The sequence below is a fragment of the Puntigrus tetrazona genome, chromosome 21 (genome assembly GCF_018831695.1).
Source record: "Puntigrus tetrazona isolate hp1 chromosome 21, ASM1883169v1, whole genome shotgun sequence".
NCBI lineage: Eukaryota > Metazoa > Chordata > Actinopteri > Cypriniformes > Cyprinidae > Puntigrus > Puntigrus tetrazona.
This window is the reverse complement of record NC_056719.1, coordinates 15,701,211-15,719,689: the sequence shown is the minus strand read 5'-3', so window position 1 is coordinate 15,719,689 and position 18,479 is coordinate 15,701,211. Positions and strand designations below refer to the sequence as shown.

Genomic DNA, 18,479 nt, shown 5'->3' with positions numbered 1-18,479 from the left:
AGCTCAATAATGCGAATCGATTACTAAATACTAAATTGTTACTAAAATGTTTTACAAAACCCAATCAGCACCTGAGATTTCAGCTGTAAAGCCACAACCCAAACCTTGCAGAGATACGTTTTGGTGCATCTGGTTAGGACACGGTGCTAATCTGAATTCCACGCCGCTTTGAAGAATCCCACAGTCACTTCATAGACCACAGTCTCGAATGATCGTTATTGTCCATCACAATACTTCATGCATCAGAGCTGTTCGCTGAAGTGCACACGTCTGTCAGCATCAGATTTGACCAGCTAGAAGTTCCCTGGAGAGACTGAGTCAGCTGAGTACGTGGATCCAATAATTCCTGAACCCAGCATGAAGTCAGACCGGAGGAATGTGGACAGGGATAAGGGAATGTGGTCAGATGAGACTAAGGCTGTCATATCAGTGATTAAATGTGATATGGATGTATATTGCATACGAGGAATGAATGCGAATATAACCATAAATGTGTCCCCAAAAAAAGAGAAATCTCAAAGAAGTGGCATGAAGGGGTTTCAAAAGCATTATTCTTTTGTAATCAACGGAAGAAATAGCATCGTGCGTTTTGAAGGGATATCACTAAATATTGACAGATGTTTCATTTTTGTGTAAACGATTACTTCGAATGCTATGGGTGCTGAGAGATGCATTTCTGATCAACGGCTGCTAACTAACTTGCATTTTGTCTCAAGGTACCCAGGAGCATCTGTGCAAAGTGTTGAAATATGAGCTCCATGTTTTGAAGCATTGTCAAAATGTTCTGCGTAGTTGTTAAAATCTGGCCAGTTCCTGCATTTTGTTGATGTGCTGTGAATTTAGCGTACTCGGTCTTTTGTGTGTAAGCTGAATGATATAATATAATAAAAAAATTCAGTTTGCAACGTTACAGCTAATAGGTTATGATCAAAATATATGATGAATATCCCACCTAAAATGTTACTTTTTTTATAATTTACTTACCACACTCTTACGTCATGCCAGATGTTAATGCCCTTGTATTGTGTCATTATTAATTGCAAAGTGTTACATTTAAATAAGCATTTGAAAAAATGTGAATTAAAAGCTATGACAATGAGGAGGAATGTTACTAAAATTAATTACGTTTTCATTCATTTTTATTCAGACCAGTTGAACGAACCCAAAAAACCCCCCCAAAAAACATCATCTATGGTTTGCGTATACATTTTAATATAGATTTTTGCATCAGGCTCCCTTTTTACTAGTAATCTTCATGTGTTTTAATGAATAAGTACACCGTGTTCTCATGCTAACCATGCAACGGACCGTTAAACTATTTGTGGTGTTTCCCTGCTCGCGGGAGAAACATTTTTTTTAATTAATTGTTGGACGTTTCTCATTCTCGTCAATGAACAGGCATCCTCCAATCAGTGATCTTCTGATAAATCCGTTTCATAATGCTCCTCGTGACCTCACTGAGTGGAGCTCAAACCGAGCTCGGCTGGGTTCAGGTCATACATTATTTATATACACGATAGAGCTTTAACATTTTAGCACCAGTCACTGGACATTTCATTTACAAACTGTGGCAATATGCAGTACGACCAACATAATAAAACATTAGCGGATTCAAGCTCATGCAAATATTTCCAGTGAGTTACTTTACTTACAGAGATTAAACGTGGCACATTAGTCTTAAACTTTTTTTCAAAATTTGTACCGGAGGAGAGATGAACACTAATTACTTATCACAAAAATTTCACATTGACATTTAAAATGCGCAAATTTATGATTTATGATCCATTAGCTAAATGGGCCGTATCCCTATAAATGCCATATAAACTAGTAATTATCTTTTTATTATTGTTTTATATTCTAGTAACAGTTTTTTTATCTGAAAAAAATGTATAACATGCATATATATATTATATATATATATATATATATATATATATATATATATATATATATATATATATATATATATATATATATATATATGTGTGTGTGTGTGTGTGTGTGTGTGTGTGTGCGCATTTTTTAGGACTTTACAGTTGCTCTAAAATATGCAGGATAGCAAGCTAAAAAACATTTTGCTTACCATTAACTGCATTTTCCTCTTTTTTTAGCTTTTCTTTTTTTTCTTAGATTAAGAGAATAGATTTCAAACATTACTCATGACTCAGATATTCATATGGTGCAGTCAAGGCTAAGCTATGATTTCCTAAAGGTTACCAAGGTAACAGTCTCTCTCTCTCTCTCTCTCTGTCTATTTCTATCCATTCCTTGTTTTTCTTTCTGTCCTGTTCTTCAGAATAACCACTACAGCAGCCTGCATGATGGACCTGAGAAGGTACCCCCTCGATGAACAGAACTGCACCCTAGAGATTGAGAGCTGTAAGTATATGGGTATATTAATAATGCATTATGTACGCTTTGCCTACCAGACCTTTTTACATTTATATATTTTTTTACCTGCATCTGCCTACATATGCAAACAAAAGGTAGTAACTGACTACATGTTATTCAGAATTATGTAATCATATTTCAAAAATTAAGCACTTGTAATTAGAGTACATTTTATTTTAAAATGCTTATGGATTAGATGGTTACATATAATTCACACAATGATTAAAAACTTGGTCTCATGGCATAAATATATATTTAGCGATACACAAAATATGTACCAATAAGTACATATCACTGCAGTTTTCTAAAGAAATTAACACTAGAGGCTCTTTTATTCATTTTCACACAAATTTACATTTGCATCTACAAATGCCTTTTGATATTAGTTGTACATTTGTTAACACTATCGGGTAGATTTAGGATTAGATTTGGTATAGGGCATATTTCCAACTTCCAGGAAGCACTAACTTTTAGAGACATTCTCCCGGATGTTTGAATTCTGAACCGTGGCAATATGTGACAAAAGCAACATAATAAAGCACAGCAATACTGTTAGCATGAAAAAAATGTATTGAACCTGTGTTTTAGCGCCACTTTGAAACTGGGACATAAAGCGCAGTAAGCTACCTAAAAGCGATCTTGCACAAACTAGAAAATTTGAACTAGATCATTTAAAAAAACAAAACTGAAGAAATGAATCAGAATCCCCATCGCTTGGTGCGATTCATCAGTCATCTTCACAAACGCCAACCCTGACTCAGGTTCTAACCACCTAATCACCTTGAAGAAACCATGACCGTGGGCAACAGCAGTTTGAACTCATCAATTTCACTTTTACTTCTTATCTCTGTCACACTCCACGGACACCTAATGTAAGCAAACGTAATCATTAAACCCATTTAGAGCAATCACCCATATCTGCAGTCCTGCCCACTCTGTCTTTGGGTGTCAGGAGTGATAGATGTTCTTGTAGGGGTTTGACACCGAGGGCTCATGGCACAATTGACAGACGTAGGTAAGATTGAATGTGTTTGCCGGTTTATCAATGAGGTGCCCTGCTCTATCGATCAGTCAGTCGTACCAGGATGGCGTGCCCTGTCTATCATGGATACATCAGAGGAGCCCAGTCAAATAGCTAGATTTGTGTTTCGAATGATTACACCGCGCGCTTTGTTTCATGCTTACTGCAGATCAATGGGTCAGAAGCTACCGCCTTGCTGAGGCATGAGATTTTTCTGATTTGCTAGTATCAACATTTCCTTACTTTCGAAACACTAATGTTTGTTATTCAGATAACGCGCATCGCTAACTGCGCGGTGGTGCACATTCATGAAACACAAGGAAAAGTTTATTTGTAAATCATTGATACATCACAGTCAATGCAGAAAGTGTTCAAAAAACGCTTTTATGCAAAATAGTTGTGTCTCATACATTTTTCAATAAAACATTCTCACATAAATTGCCTAATTTTGTGTAAATTATTTGCAAAATTGTTTAATTTTCTCTTGCAAAGTCATTATCGTGTGAATTGTTTCATTCAGTGCCCAAATTCAGTTGGCAAGAGCTTCGTTTCCATAACTCATTGTGACGCAGCTTGTCGTACAGCAAGCACGTTAAACGCTCTAAAATGTGTGCGGAAACTGAACACAGCGACCAGCTAGATGGCACACAGCAGAGCCATTCATTTTTGCAATTAACAGTGCTGATGACGCCGCGTAACGCAGACCAAATCACACTTCACGAAAACACAAATCACACTTTTGTCACCTTCGATGAAGGAAATAAACTAATTTGCTCGGTGTCTTCCGGTAGTTTGTATCAATCATCACTGAAATCTGTTTGCTAGATGTAAAACTGCCATTTTCCAATGCTATGGTTGTATAAGACACATACACTATTAAATATGCATTGTACTGTCTACAATCTCCGCAGATGGGTACACCACAGATGATATCGTGTTCTTCTGGCAAGGTGGGGACAATGCCGTGACAGGTGTGGACAAACTGGAATTGCCTCAGTTCTCCATTGTGGAGCTACGTCTTGTGTCCAGAGAAGTGAGGTTTACTACAGGTATGGACAACTTGCTTGGTCCAAATACTTTCGAAGCAACTTATATTGCATTTGGCGTTCGCATTTTAGCGATTTGGTTTCTGCATGTGAATTTCACCCATGCCCATGTCGTGTAATATATTAAATCGTAAACAAAAAGATCAGTTATCAGTGTTAGCATTTGAAATTTCTTTAGCTTAGCTCATGCTCACAATGAGACTTCTTCTAAGTGCCTCCTATGTGAACTCAAATTCAGGAAAATTTGTCGAAAAATGAACCGTGAGCTTAGCTGTACTAAACATTAAAAACAGACCAAAAATTAATGAGCAATAACATGAGATCGCATCAATATGCCACTTGTTTTAATGGGACTGTTTGGAATGTGTTTAACTAAAAGCTCAGAGCAAACATCTGCAAGTTTAAATTCACATAATCATGCAAACCTGCAAGAGGCTTTATTAGATCATACAATGTATTATCCATAAACGAAGCAGTATCAAGGCATAAACGTGAATGTCACTCACAGGGACAGCATTAAATTTACAATAAATAAAATAAATCAAACACAGGCAACAATTCAATAGTCCACGTCAGACAACAGTAAGTAACTTTTGCAACTAGCAGTCATTAGAGTATTAGTAGACTGTCTGCTTAATATCTTCAAGTATTTTATTTCGATGGCTCCACAACATGCTACATACTGACTATCAGAAATTTTACAAGTACATGTCAACTTATTCTGCTAACCCTAAACCAACCCTAACAGTCTACACTGAGAGTTAGTAGACACATAGCTGCAAGTAAATGAGAATTTGCTGACATTTAGTTACAAAGTTACTTATAGTTAGCAGAATTTCTAAAGTGGACTATCAAAATAAAGTGTAACTCAATTCTACAGCTAAACTAAAAGCCAAAAAAATTTAACCAAGGTAAAATTGCAAATTGTAACATTTTTTTAAATGTCTGCGTGTGTGTGTGAATTCTGATAGTTCTTGTAAATCAAACAGTTTGCAAGTGAATAATTTGGTGTAGAATTGTAAAATATTACACTGCTTCTTGTTGTGAAAAATTATTAGTTCTAAAAATAATTGAATTACTGCCATGCTGGCACGGGTGAGCACGCAACGAGCATAAGGTAAAGTAAACGCTTTAATCTTAAGTCTTTACAGGCAGGCAGGACAAAATCCACACGCACATTTAAGACGAGAACCGACCAATACACAGGATCAAACTAGAACTTAAATACAAACTGGAAATCACTAAATTAAATAGACACAGCTGAAGACAATAAAGACAATTAACTAAAGTGGGTCATACGGAACACATGGCACACGACAAAAACAATAACACAAGGTCCAAAGACGTGACACATGCAGCTTAACATGTTGTTTAGTTAGTTATTTTGACTATTTGAATGCTGTACTCAACATAGAAAACAATGCAATGAATGTCACTCTCACTGAAAACAATGCAATGAATAAGGTTGGTTAAGGTTTATGATCATTGTGCTGCATTGCTCAATTTAAATTAATTTAGGAAATGTGGCTATCATTTTGAGTGTTGTTGCTCATATATGAAGATATATTTTGAAGTGTCCAAACAAGAGTGACTGACGATAATAATAAAAAAGGGCTACTGCTGATTCATCAGTTTTATGCAAGCTTTGATCAGGTATCAGGCATCATGTTCAAATGCTATATAAATTACACCCTGATTAATTTATTCCTTTTCCCTTGGATAAAATTGCTGCTAAAAAGCTCCCGATGGAATCTGTTCTATTGCATCCTTATACAAAAACCTTTCACTTCAGCCCGAGCACAGGGAAATTGGGACCACTGGGAATAAGAAAGAAAATGCCTTTAACGTTAATAAATAGCCATAGCAATTTAAATAATCAGCAAACTGAATGAGTCAATTATTCATATCGCACCTAACATTTAGCGGCCAATCTTGGAAAGGCTTCTTGAAACATGCTGTTTACAGTTGTCTTAAACCGTACACCATATTTTACACATTAACGGGACATGCTCTTCAGTTGCATAATTGTCGTTTTTTTTTCTCTCAAATTCCCTGTATTAAACAGCTAAATTGAAAAAAAAAAGACACTGCAGGCTTTTGTGACAATTCTCAGAGGGGCATAGATGCTGCCTGCTGAGAAGGGGGTTTCAGACAAATCTGCCATGTTTGCGACTTTCTGCCATGTTTAATTGGAATGGAACTAGTCCCTGGGAAGGAATCCATTGCTTTGGGGAAATTAAATGCTCTATCCGAACAAATGGGAAAATGACTATCTGTTGTCAAAGTGCAGACTTTGACAATTGCAAATTGTAGATCTGTTTTTCCTGTGCTTGCTCTTTTGTGTTTCATCTTGCATGTTGACATCTCTCTTTTTTTGGCTTCTGCTGTGTACTCGTGTCTCCCCAGGTTCATACCCTCGGCTGTCGTTGAGTTTCCGCATCAAGAGGAACATAGGCTACTTTATCCTGCAGACTTACATGCCCTCAATCCTGATCACAATCTTGTCCTGGGTCTCCTTCTGGATTAACTACGATGCCTCTGCTGCTCGTGTGGCCCTGGGTAACCTTTAACATTTTGTTCAACAGGAAGTGTTTTTTCCCCCTGTATAAAAACGTAACCATTTTGAATGTTCAATTATTCTTATGTTCTATACCTTTTGTCAATCTTGATTAAAGTGGCCCGTTCACATGACCTGCATTAATGTTCCCCAGTGCAATATACTTGAGTGATGCTCAAAAGTTCAAGTGGTTTCAACTTTGACTCCATTTGTCACTGACTTCCCTGGAAGATTTGCATTAAATGTAATTATGCAGGCAATGCAGGTACAAAATTAAAATTAGAATAGTCCAATGTGTATGTAGATCAGGTAGATCTAAAATAGCTTGAGAAAACCGTGCTTACCATTCCTAATGCATTCACCTGAGTGACAATTGCTAAGCTGACAAACAACCTTTTTTCACGAGTACAAGGCTATGCAGACCATCCAAAATCATTCTAGGACATGACACTTTATGATATTATGTCTGATTTTTCTACAGTTTATTGTCAGAATTCTTTCTTAGCCTTTAAAATTGTTGCATCTTTAGTTTCTAAAAAATTCACGTTCTGTTAAGTGGCCTTAACTTCTATTGACTTACTTTTAAATCAGTAAGTCCATAAAATGCACTTAGTGTGTACATATGTTTTTAACTACCTCTCATTGACACTGCCATAAAACGAGTAGTAAGGTATGTAAAAAAACACTGCTGCAGAAAAGTCCCTTTTACACATATTTTATGAGGTTGGGTTATATTTAAAAAATACCTGCATGCTATTACGTTTGTAATTAATTTCTGTAATTACATTTATATTTACTGTTGACCCGTCTCTTACACCTTAACCAACCATGAAACCTACCCATACCACTAAAGCTCTCCCTAACCTTACCTGTATCCCCCCTCAATATTTTAATATACTTTAATATAAAGTGGGACCCCCACCTGAAAAAGTGATCCTAAAAGTTAACATCCTAAAAGTAATACCTAAAAGTTACTTAGCATCCAATATGAATCCTCTACATAGTGGCATGTTTTGTTTCCCTTTTTTTTTCAATTTGTGTATGGGCATAAAGTAGGGCCATGACATCCCTGTTAAGTGGTCCACGAAAGCTTAGATGCGAGTTTGCGTAAACAAGACATGGTATATTCAAATGGCTTTCTTGCAGGTGTAACTACGGTGCTCACTATGACAACCATCAACACCCACCTGAGGGAGACCCTCCCAAAGATCCCCTATGTGAAAGCCATCGATGTCTACCTCATGGGCTGCTTCGTCTTTGTTTTCCTGGCCCTGCTCGAATATGCCTTCGTAAACTATGTGTTCTTTGGAAGGGGACCCCAGCAGCAGAAAAAGATCAACGAAAGGCTAAACAAAGCCAACAACGAGCGTCCCCGCTATGAGGAGAAGCGTCTGAGAGAACAGGTATGCAAGGTCTTTCGTAAACCATTTATAATGGTTGCGGAGTTCATTTTTGTGCTAATTAAAAGATAATTTAAATGAATTTAATAAGCGTTGACAATGTTCATGCATGTCTAAATGAATCCGTATGCACTTAGTTTGTAAGCAGAACAACTTTAGCACCTGAATGAATCGCCTCACATCACCGCTAAAAATGAACATTCAATAGCCCATTAACCATCACTTTACTTAATCAGTGACGTATTTAATTTGATTGAAGCAGCATTTCATTATTAAGAGAGCTTCCTCTGACTCGGAAAGTTACAAATTACATTGTCATTACGTTATCAGATTCTGGTCTGCTTTATTGCCGCAGGCTTCTTTCTCAATCCGAGTAGCATCGAGCTAAACCGAATCATTTTTCCCTTCTCAAAACATGTCAGCCATTTTCATACTTACAACAACTGTGTAGACTAACTAAGCTCAGCGACTAAACTAGTGTAATGATGGTTTGACTGAATTAAGGCATTTGTGTCTGCGTTTTTTTTTGCAAGCTCTTTCTTATTCACCCTCCTGTTTGTGCGCTATTGTATTCTTCGAAAACTGTTGCTTGATTGTCAATTTATATGGCCGTTTTAATGTTCTCTTAATTTTTTTCTTTCACATCACAAGGACTCCATTTCAGCGCCGTTTCAAAGCAACACCCTCAGGTCATATACACAGCGAAGAAATCTGTATCTCGAGGAACAAAGAAAAGTCGGGGTACATGCATTTAGAAATCATATCAGTAGACTCAGAAGTTGATGAAATATTGCCATTAACTACTGTGTGCGTGTTTGTGTGTGTCAGCCATCGCATTTTGAATGATTTGTGTAAAGATTTCTCTTCCCAAGTAAAGTTTGTTTGCTATGAGTTTGACATCGCAGCATTCGCATGAAAGGTGTTGTTTGAGACAGTTTAGGACCTTCAGTCCCTCTCATGATCAGCCTTCTCTCTCTTGTGTTGTCTCAAGGTGGACGCTTATGGAAACATTCTTCTCACCACTTTGGAGATGAACAATGAGGTGATGCCGTCCGACGTTGGCAGCAGCGTCAGTGACTCACGGAACTCCGTCATGTCCTTTGACAGCTCCGGAGTGCAGTTTCGCAAGCCCATGGCTTCTCGGGACGGGTTCAGCCACCATTCGTTGGACCGCAGCGCCATGCGCAGTCGTGCCAACTGCAGGCTAAGAAGGCGCTCGTCCAAGCTGAAGCTCAAAATCCCCAACTTGACGGATGTTAGCACCATTGACAAGTGGTCCCGGGTCATTTTTCCTATCACTTTTGGATTCTTCAACCTTATCTATTGGTTGTATTACGTGAATTGATATGTGTTCCCCTAGGAAACATGGGCCATATTTTGAGAGCACATTGAATTGGCTTTGATACAATTGGAAAATATGTGTACACATATATGAAAAGTTGCTACATATGTATATGCATATTTCTATATATTATATTTCTATATACACATGCGTGTGTAAAATCTAAAGGACTTTTCTGGTGTAAAAAAAAACAACATCAACAAAAAAAGAGAAACGTATTATATAGAATGACTTGAATGTTTAAGAATAATACAAAAGAAACATTTCAAATATTTGAATTCTTTTCCTTCTGAAACAAACGACGAGTAACATATGTTAGTCCCCTGTTCGAGGGTACGGAACTAAAGACTGCATGATATTTTTGCTAAAAGAAAAGATCGCAAGAGAAAAAGAACGTCTCATCGGCTTTTTATCGATACTGTAATCAAGCTCTCCCAACCGCAGCTCATGAAATCAGAAGTGGCTTGTGCATTTCGGGGCATCGGCCGAGCAGGCCCCCAGACCCGATCCACTGCTTTCCCCATCCCCATGAAAGAGATTGACGGAAATGTCCGTTTCTACACTGTACAGCAGCCTCTTTTGGAATTATGTGTCATTCCTTGATTTTGCAAGTGACAAGTGTTCTCTTTATCGGACCTCTCAGCTCTGGTCAATGGTTTACACTGGACGGCCATCATGAGTTTTAACCAATGCATCCTGCCCAGAGTCAGTATGTTTCATTTTTTTCCCTTCTCTCTTTTTTGCAGATTCTCCTTTTTTCGGTTTTGGGCTAAGGGTTTAATCCCAATTTTTTGGAGGGCATCACCTAAACATGTTCTAGAGGTAGTTCATTAATAGATACCACCGGTACGCTTCATTCATTGGGAATTTCAGAAAACAAAGAAAAAACAAAAAAGAGTACATTCATTCATTCAGTAGCCTTATTGACATGGTCAGGTAGTGTTGCTGTTCTTTCTTTACTCTTGTTCCTAGTGCATTCCATCTGTTCTATTGATACAGTATTCATGAACATCTTGTAGAGCTTTGTGTTGTTTGGAATGGAGGGAAACCCTTAGTGAGCTGTAACGTTTCTTTAGAACTTGGATTTGAAGTTAGTCCAACTATGTGAAAATGTACAAAATAAGGAAAGAAAAGATTATTGTGTATTCAACAGGGGATGTGACCATGTTTTTATCTGTTTCATGTTTAAGTCGACCACTCGAACCATAGTGTGACCTGATATTGTATATATTCAGTCATTGTAGTGATCCATCCTGAGAATGATATACGCTGATGTTTTTAGTTTCTCTAAAATGTGCCTGTCTGAAACCTGAAGGATGTGTCCTCAGTTCATCAATCAGTGAAAGAGGGCCAAATGACCCTTGATCTTTGACCTTTCACTTTAAGCACTGCAGACCCACCCACAGCTCTGACGTTTTGCATCTTGGGATTGAATCTCAAAGATGAATGACATCAGCATAATCAGGAGAAAAAAAAAAAAAGCTTCTGAGTCTTTTCGGGGCAAAATGACATGTACGATAAAAGCCATGAACTGAAGTGACAACCAAAAAGGCCTATAATCCATTTCTCTTTTTACCATTAACCTCTGATTCACCCACCACCATTTCTTTTGGGCTTCACCTCATTATGATTTACCTCAGCTTCATTGACACTGAGGTCACCAGATCTTTCTCTATCTCCAGGTGACTGCTCAATTTCATATATCAGTTCATCTACCATCCACGTTCGTTTCTGGTAGTGTCTAGATGTCTCACTGCTCGGAGCAGTTCGGTTGAGGAGAAGCATTCCAACAGATGCTTTTCACGGCAATGTTGGATCAGTTCTTGAAGATGCGACTGAGAACTGAACTGCTGAATAACTGAGCAAGGGGACATTTAAAAGGAAAGAGGGTCCGGTGGTGGTTTGAGAACACGAGAGCCTTGAATTTGCTTGGGTTACCTGAGAAGGATCATCTGAGCAGGCCTCAGACCTCAGATCTCAGCAGATTCCCTTGGCTCTCGACCCCCACACCACTCGGGAAAGTGTGGACCAGCCACCAAATCACCAACAGATCATTCATTCCATGGAGAAACAAAGGAATCAGGGAAATCCGAAGGTATAGGAGGCTGTACCTCAAGGTATTTGAGTCAGTCAGCAGATGACCGTAGGAGCACGTTTGAAGGATTTCCACTTAATGTGTTATTATATTTGTTATTGTGAGCACGACCATAACACCTGTGCAAGGGAGCCAGTACTCTCAAGTGCAAAGCAAGACATGCACAGTTGCATGCACAGTGTAGCAATTAAGTTAAGCGCAAATCTGCACTAAAAGAGGATGGAGGTCAGAGTGCTTTTCTTGAGAAACCCTAACTATTATGAGTGTTATGGGGGTGCCTTGGCCAGTTACAACTCCCAGTAGGCATTCGAGATGCTGCAATGCTTTGCCAATGAAGGCTCAAAGGCAGAGTAGTTAGGTACACACATTTAATCTTTAGCGTTTAGATGTGCATTTACAATGTAGATCAGACCTTTAAAGCTACAATATCGGTCCACCTCTACTAGTGCAGTGTTGTAGACAAGTGTAGTGATAAGTTGAAAATGCCAACTGCACCATTAGCCAACGTTTCTCTTAATGTATTCCGGACCAGATTTTTTTTTTTTTTTTTTTTTTTTTATTGTTTTCTTCTTTTTCTTTTTGAGACTGGAAAACATAGTCTGCTTTGCCTTTGACAAATTGGAAAGGTGGAAAAGTGGCACGACGTCTAAGTGGCATATCTATTTAAGTTTATTATCATTTGAGCGCCAGTCACTATTTACTGATAAAGACTGCACAATTAAAAGGATGTTGATATATTTTTGTATCAGATATTACTGCTCTAAGTTATCAATCAGTGTTAATAGGTGCTCTAATTGTTTCCTTAGTGTGACTAACAATAGAGAAAAAAGTGCATACAGTATCATAACCTGTGGTTCGGTATATTATCCATGAGAATAATTAGAAATTCTTAGTAGTAGTTTGTACAAGAGGTTCATAACTATATACATATATAAGTTAGCGACCATTTGCTACATAGCTTCATTACCTTCTAGTAGACTTGCTGGCACTATGCAGTCTTTTTCGCTAATGCTCAGTTTAACGTTCCACAGGGTAATCTGAAACATTATTGGTCCATGCGTCCTGACCAATCACGATAGGCAAGGGTTGAATTTCTCGATAGCAAGGGGGATTAGAGAAATGCTAATACAGCCATACTGTGCCACTGAGACATGTTGGATGTTGAATTTGTGCAAATGGATATTGTGTTGATCATCAACATGTTCTTGTAGCACCAGCACTCTGCTTATTCACAGTGAGCTTACACCTAGGACAGATTTTTGGTAAGATTCTGGTTGGTGGGCATTCGTCCCTGCAAGATTTGCCTTAACGAGATCACTAAGCATTTTTCATGAAATATTTCTGAGCAATACAATGCAAATACAACAAAGTTCATGAGAGAGTGATTCTCTTTCAACTCAATTCAAGCCTTAAACATGGTTATAGAGCATTATAATTTGATCATTGGACATTTGGGGTACAATTCAGTTCTAGAACCTAGAAAATATAGTGATAAATCAGTTTCCTCAAATGTCTCACCCGGGTACTCTGGCTATGTTTCCACTGCTTAACCTCAGAACCCCAAAATGTTTACTAAATAACTAAATATTTACAGGTTTAGAATTCCTATGTCTCACTTTCATAATTACACCTCTATCTTACAAATTGTGAACTCATTATTATTATCTATGCCTTTTTATTTTTACTTTAACTTGACAGTTGTGTTCCAGTTATATATATTTTAACTGGGCGAACTCCTAGTTACAATTTTATTTCTCGTAATCGTATTAAACAATATTTCAACATTTTATCCAGGTTATTTGGTTCTGAGTTTTGTAAGTGGAAACTTGGATATATATGGTAATTCACACCAGAAAGTATGGTATGGATAACCTATAAGAAAAAAAAATGCACGGATTACAGATTACATGGCAAGAAGTAGTACAATATTATTCCCACAACATGAAGGGTTTACATGTAGCCCAAATGCTAATTTCTTTATAGCCTGCTTGACCTGTTTGCTAAGTCTGCAACCTACTGCAGTACAAAGACATAGCTCCATCGAATATCTACAATGGCACAAGTTGCTGTTTTAGAAATAGCTATCAGGTTAATCATACATTCTCACATATGTTTCACCGAAGGAGAGGCGCATGCAACAAACCATGCTAGCATTTTAGCTTTTGATTTGAAAGTTTAGTTACACCGTAGTGCTAGGATAGATAAATTGTCGTTGAGACCAATTTGCCAGTTTACATGGGTCATTTGGCCAAAATACTCAGATAAATGTAGCAGCACTGAGTTGAGAGTTGGTAGTTGACTCATGGCAGTCCATGTTAAATTAGCTCTCTTTAGTAATCTTAATTTCAAAATCGCAAAGTCTACATCAGTACTTATTCTGCATGATTAGCGACTTTATATTCAAACAACCTGTGTCTTTTGTTGTGTATTTTATTTATTTTTTATGAAATTAATCAAATTTGAAGGTCGGTGGCTCTGTTATCAGAATGTGTCGGATATGTGGGTTTTAAATTGTGATATAAATTGCTGCTAATTACCACTTTTAGCTAGTGATGCACAAAACAGCGTTCAGTTTTGACCACTTTAATATACATGTGTCATTTCTAGCTTTCTTTGCCACCTTAAAAACTGTGTTTGTTTGAAAAGAAACGGGCCCTTCGTGTCTATATTCGCAACTAATCTTGCACACTCTCTTAAGAATAGTGGCTCAGCCGTAGATACACTGTTGCAGACTCCATCTATTAAGATGGATATTATTTAGGAAATAACGGGCCGGGAATAGCATTTAGAATAACATTGTGTCAAGGTAGCATACTCTTGAGCACCGATGGGATTGTTGGCCTTTTTTGGAGAATGTGACTCATCGTAATTTTAAAGTATGATTTCTTCTGTGTAATTTGCTATCTGGTTAGGGGATAGGGGGCACATTTTCCTTTCGCCTTGCACTTTGCTTTAGTTCTAGGAGAACGTGCTGTTTGTTCATGTTTTTTGTCCTTTTTTTAAAACAGCTTTGCACAACTTACGGCGGGGGGTGGGAGGGTTTGACAGAACTCAACGAGGCTAATGCGTTCTGATGACAACGAAGGACATAACTATCTACGCACTTCACACAAAATCACCCCATATGCTCACTTCCGCATTTTCATACCATTGACATAACTCGACAAATCATCGAATAGCTTTTACTCGAGTACATCGTTTTTTGTCTTTCGCAACATCCACCCATGAAGCAGGAGAAAAGGAAGTACAAAAACTGTTGAACTGATTTTAATGTGAATTTTCTTGCCTCTTGTGTATATGTGTAATTACATGTGAATTGTATTGTAAATATGATATCTTTCACTTATATTTCTTAATGCATGAACAAAACAGGGCAGTTGGTAATAACAGCTAGCCTCAATGCTACTGGCATGGACAGCTTTTACAGCACCGGCATAACTTCTGCAAACGGAACCTATCTCTGAAAAAAAAAAAAGAAAAGGAGAAAAACTCACACGGTTTTGTTTTGCATGTCTCTTTTCGGAAAGGTTTATTTTCGTAATTTCTTTTCTATCCTAAAACTGGCCACTCATATCACCCTCACATACGAAGAAAGAAAGCTTTTTGCTTCTTCCTGTGCACAGAGATCGAACCAAACACTGTAAATCTTAAATTAAAAATAGAGAACAAAAAAAGAAACGTACTATATCAGAAAAGGAAAGCTATGGAGAATACGATTCATGGAATCATCACTTAAAAAAAATAAAAAGATGTATGCGAAGATATGCACATTTTCATTCCTCTCTTGCTTTTTTGTATATCACATACGGAGTATAGACACACCTATTAAGCCATTAGTTCAAAGTAGACTAGACCTGCTTACATCTCGTTGAGCAAAACAGCAAGTTAAAGTTTCATGCCATGAGAATGCATGACTGGCAGAGCAAATTCTTAGAGTTTGTTGAAATGTATGGGCCAGTGACTTTGCTGTGCTGATATTTTTATTTGATTTTTTTTCCCTTTGCGCCAGGATAGCGTTACTGATATAGCGAATTATAACACATAAACACAGCTCACTCAAGCAAAAGTACTAACCTGAAGAGAAAATCATCCCAAAAACTAAAAAAAAATTGGCAAATATCTAGGGCAACCACCTCATACCTAATTTGAAAATTCAATTGCTATTCAGTACTGTTTCGTTTCATTTCTACTTGCCTGTATTTGTTGTATTCTTTAAATGAATTGTTAACTCTTATTGTTGATGTTTTCTCATAGAAAGGAAATATATTTCTACTTTACATCCTGCCCTGAAAGTAAAATGCATTCTGTTTTTGTGTTGTACTGGTTTTGTTCTCATTAAGCTCTTGGTTTGATTCTGTTGAACTATTGAGGTGTGATGATTTTTGATGATCCATTTGGGGGTATGATTTGTCTTCATGAAATCAACATTTGTAAAGTATATGGTTGTATTCTCTTCTTTTTTTTTTCTTTACTTTTTCTTTTTTTCTTTCTTTCTTTTATTTTTGTCAGTGCCAATTAATGTAATGGTGTCGGTCAGCTTTTCTAGGTGTTTGAGCAAAATGTGTTTTTTACTAATACAAGATGTTACAGTATGTGGTACAAAAAAAGGGTTATAAGTAACCAACTGACTTTTTACAAATAAAGGCTTATACAGTAAATAACGACAATGCAGAAGTCTTTTCATTTGCCATTTGTGGACTAATGTTTGCATTTCTTTTCTTCGGGATATTGGTTTTAACTAATTAGTCCGCAAATGGTAAATCATGTATAATTTTCAGAACATGATGTAAAGAGAGACGTGCTGCAGGTCTTCACACTGTCATTTTATTTGATTTTTTTCAGTTTTTTAAAGGGCTGCAGAGAAAAAATCATATATATATATATATATATATATACACACACACACATACACACACACATATACAATGTCTTGTATAATCAGTTTGAATTTGATTATCATAATGACACATTACTAAAGATACGCCTCCCGCCCAACCCTTGGTCCTGAATAAAGTACCATCAGAATCCCTGCTGCAAGAGTGTAATCTTTGCCCCATAACCACATTAGTCTGGATGCTCATATTGTCAAGATTTTGCAAGAGAATCAGAAGAAAAGACATGAATATTAGGACTCCCATATGCCATAAAGGGTAGTCTATCTAACTTGCTTTGATGAGAAACTGAAACAGTTGCATCACTTTATAGAAACTTTTTCAGGAGACAAAACCGAATAAAAAAAAGTCTAAGCGCAGGAAGTACCCAGCTGCAATGCAGTGAACAGTAAATACAGTAAAGTCTCCTTTAATTTAACATTTTTTGTGCTATATTTTGTGCAATTTTTTTGTTAAATATTCAAGAGCATTAGATGCATAAATTGCATGCTTCCAACTCCATTAAATAATTATTTTTGATTCTAGACTGTCCAAATTAGTATAGATTTTTATTGACAACATGTTGAATTTAAAATCAATATATTTACAGGGCATCAAAAAGAGATTATTAGTATGTACCTACTCTTAAAATAGCACTTAATTATGCACTATTACATGCAAGTAACTAACCCTAAACATATAGTGCGTACTGTATATGTAGGTAATTATATTATTATTCAGCACTTATTGTATAATTACACTGTAACAAGGACACCTTAAAATAAATGTGTTACAAAATATAACTTGGTGACCTTTCTATGTATTAAAAAAGTACAAAGGGTCCCATTTTATATCAGGTGGCCTTATATATATATATATATATATATATATATATATATATATATATATATATATATATATATATATATATGTGCGTGTGTAATGTATTTAAAATGATTATATGTAAGTACATTGGTTTGATTGCATTCCTCAATTGTGAGTTTTAGGCCTATTAAACATCCTATTCAACGAAAAAGTGACAGTTAACATATCTAGTAAATCTCTAAAATGGTGCACACGTGCCAGTACTATTTGACCTCGAAGACGCTGACTACATGCAGAGGTTTGAAATCCCACAGGACATTTACCATTCTGCCCCTGAGCAGAACACGGTTTCACCCCATCTTCTGCACTCTTATGGCACTTTGTGTACATGACCGACGTGCAAAGCAGAACGCAGTAGGAAAGAAAACAAAGGCTGAGTCGAGAAATGAAGATGTACAGTACATATAGAACTACACTTTCTCAAAACTTTGTTCCTTAAAGTAGCTTTCTTCTTTTTATGCCCATGTAGTTAACCAGAGGCACAATGAAGGGGGATGTAAGACAGAGAAAAGAAAGATCCAATATAGAATCTTGAGGGAAATACAGAGTTGTTGTTTTTGTGCTCCATCTTGCCTCAGTAAACTTTGAAAATGTTCCCAGTGGAGGAGATGCACTTATGGGGCTAGGAGTACAGAGATCTGTTGGGAAGATGGAAGCAGAGCACTGAACTAGATCAGCGAAATGTGCCTTCCATTTCCTTGTTCCATTGTCAGCACTCCATAAAAAAACATCAAATATTGAGAGGGTGCATTAACATGGGCCAGAAATTGATGGTTGCTCGGGTGAGGGGTAAAAAAGAAAAGTCAGTCAAACAGTCAAAGAGGTGGAAGATGCCATCCTGGTTTCTGTGGGCTTGAAACCTTGAAAAGTG

At 37.1% G+C, this 18,479-nt stretch overlaps 1 protein-coding gene across 1 annotated transcript in view; it reads left to right on the top strand.

Annotated features, from left to right (window-relative positions):
- The window catches only part of gabrb4 (gamma-aminobutyric acid type A receptor subunit beta4), a 44,575-nt gene extending 28,065 nt beyond the window's left edge, over window positions 1-16,510 (top strand). Inside the window, exons 5-10 of the mRNA XM_043222084.1 lie at window positions 2,297-2,379; window positions 4,324-4,461; window positions 6,865-7,017; window positions 8,162-8,418; window positions 9,067-9,156; window positions 9,407-16,510. Of these exons, the coding sequence (XP_043078019.1) occupies window positions 2,297-2,379; window positions 4,324-4,461; window positions 6,865-7,017; window positions 8,162-8,418; window positions 9,067-9,156; window positions 9,407-9,760 (1,075 nt within the window). The 3' untranslated portion in view covers window positions 9,761-16,510. The remainder of the gene's footprint in view (window positions 1-2,296; window positions 2,380-4,323; window positions 4,462-6,864; window positions 7,018-8,161; window positions 8,419-9,066; window positions 9,157-9,406) is intronic.
- Window positions 16,511-18,479: the final 1,969 nt, after the last annotated feature.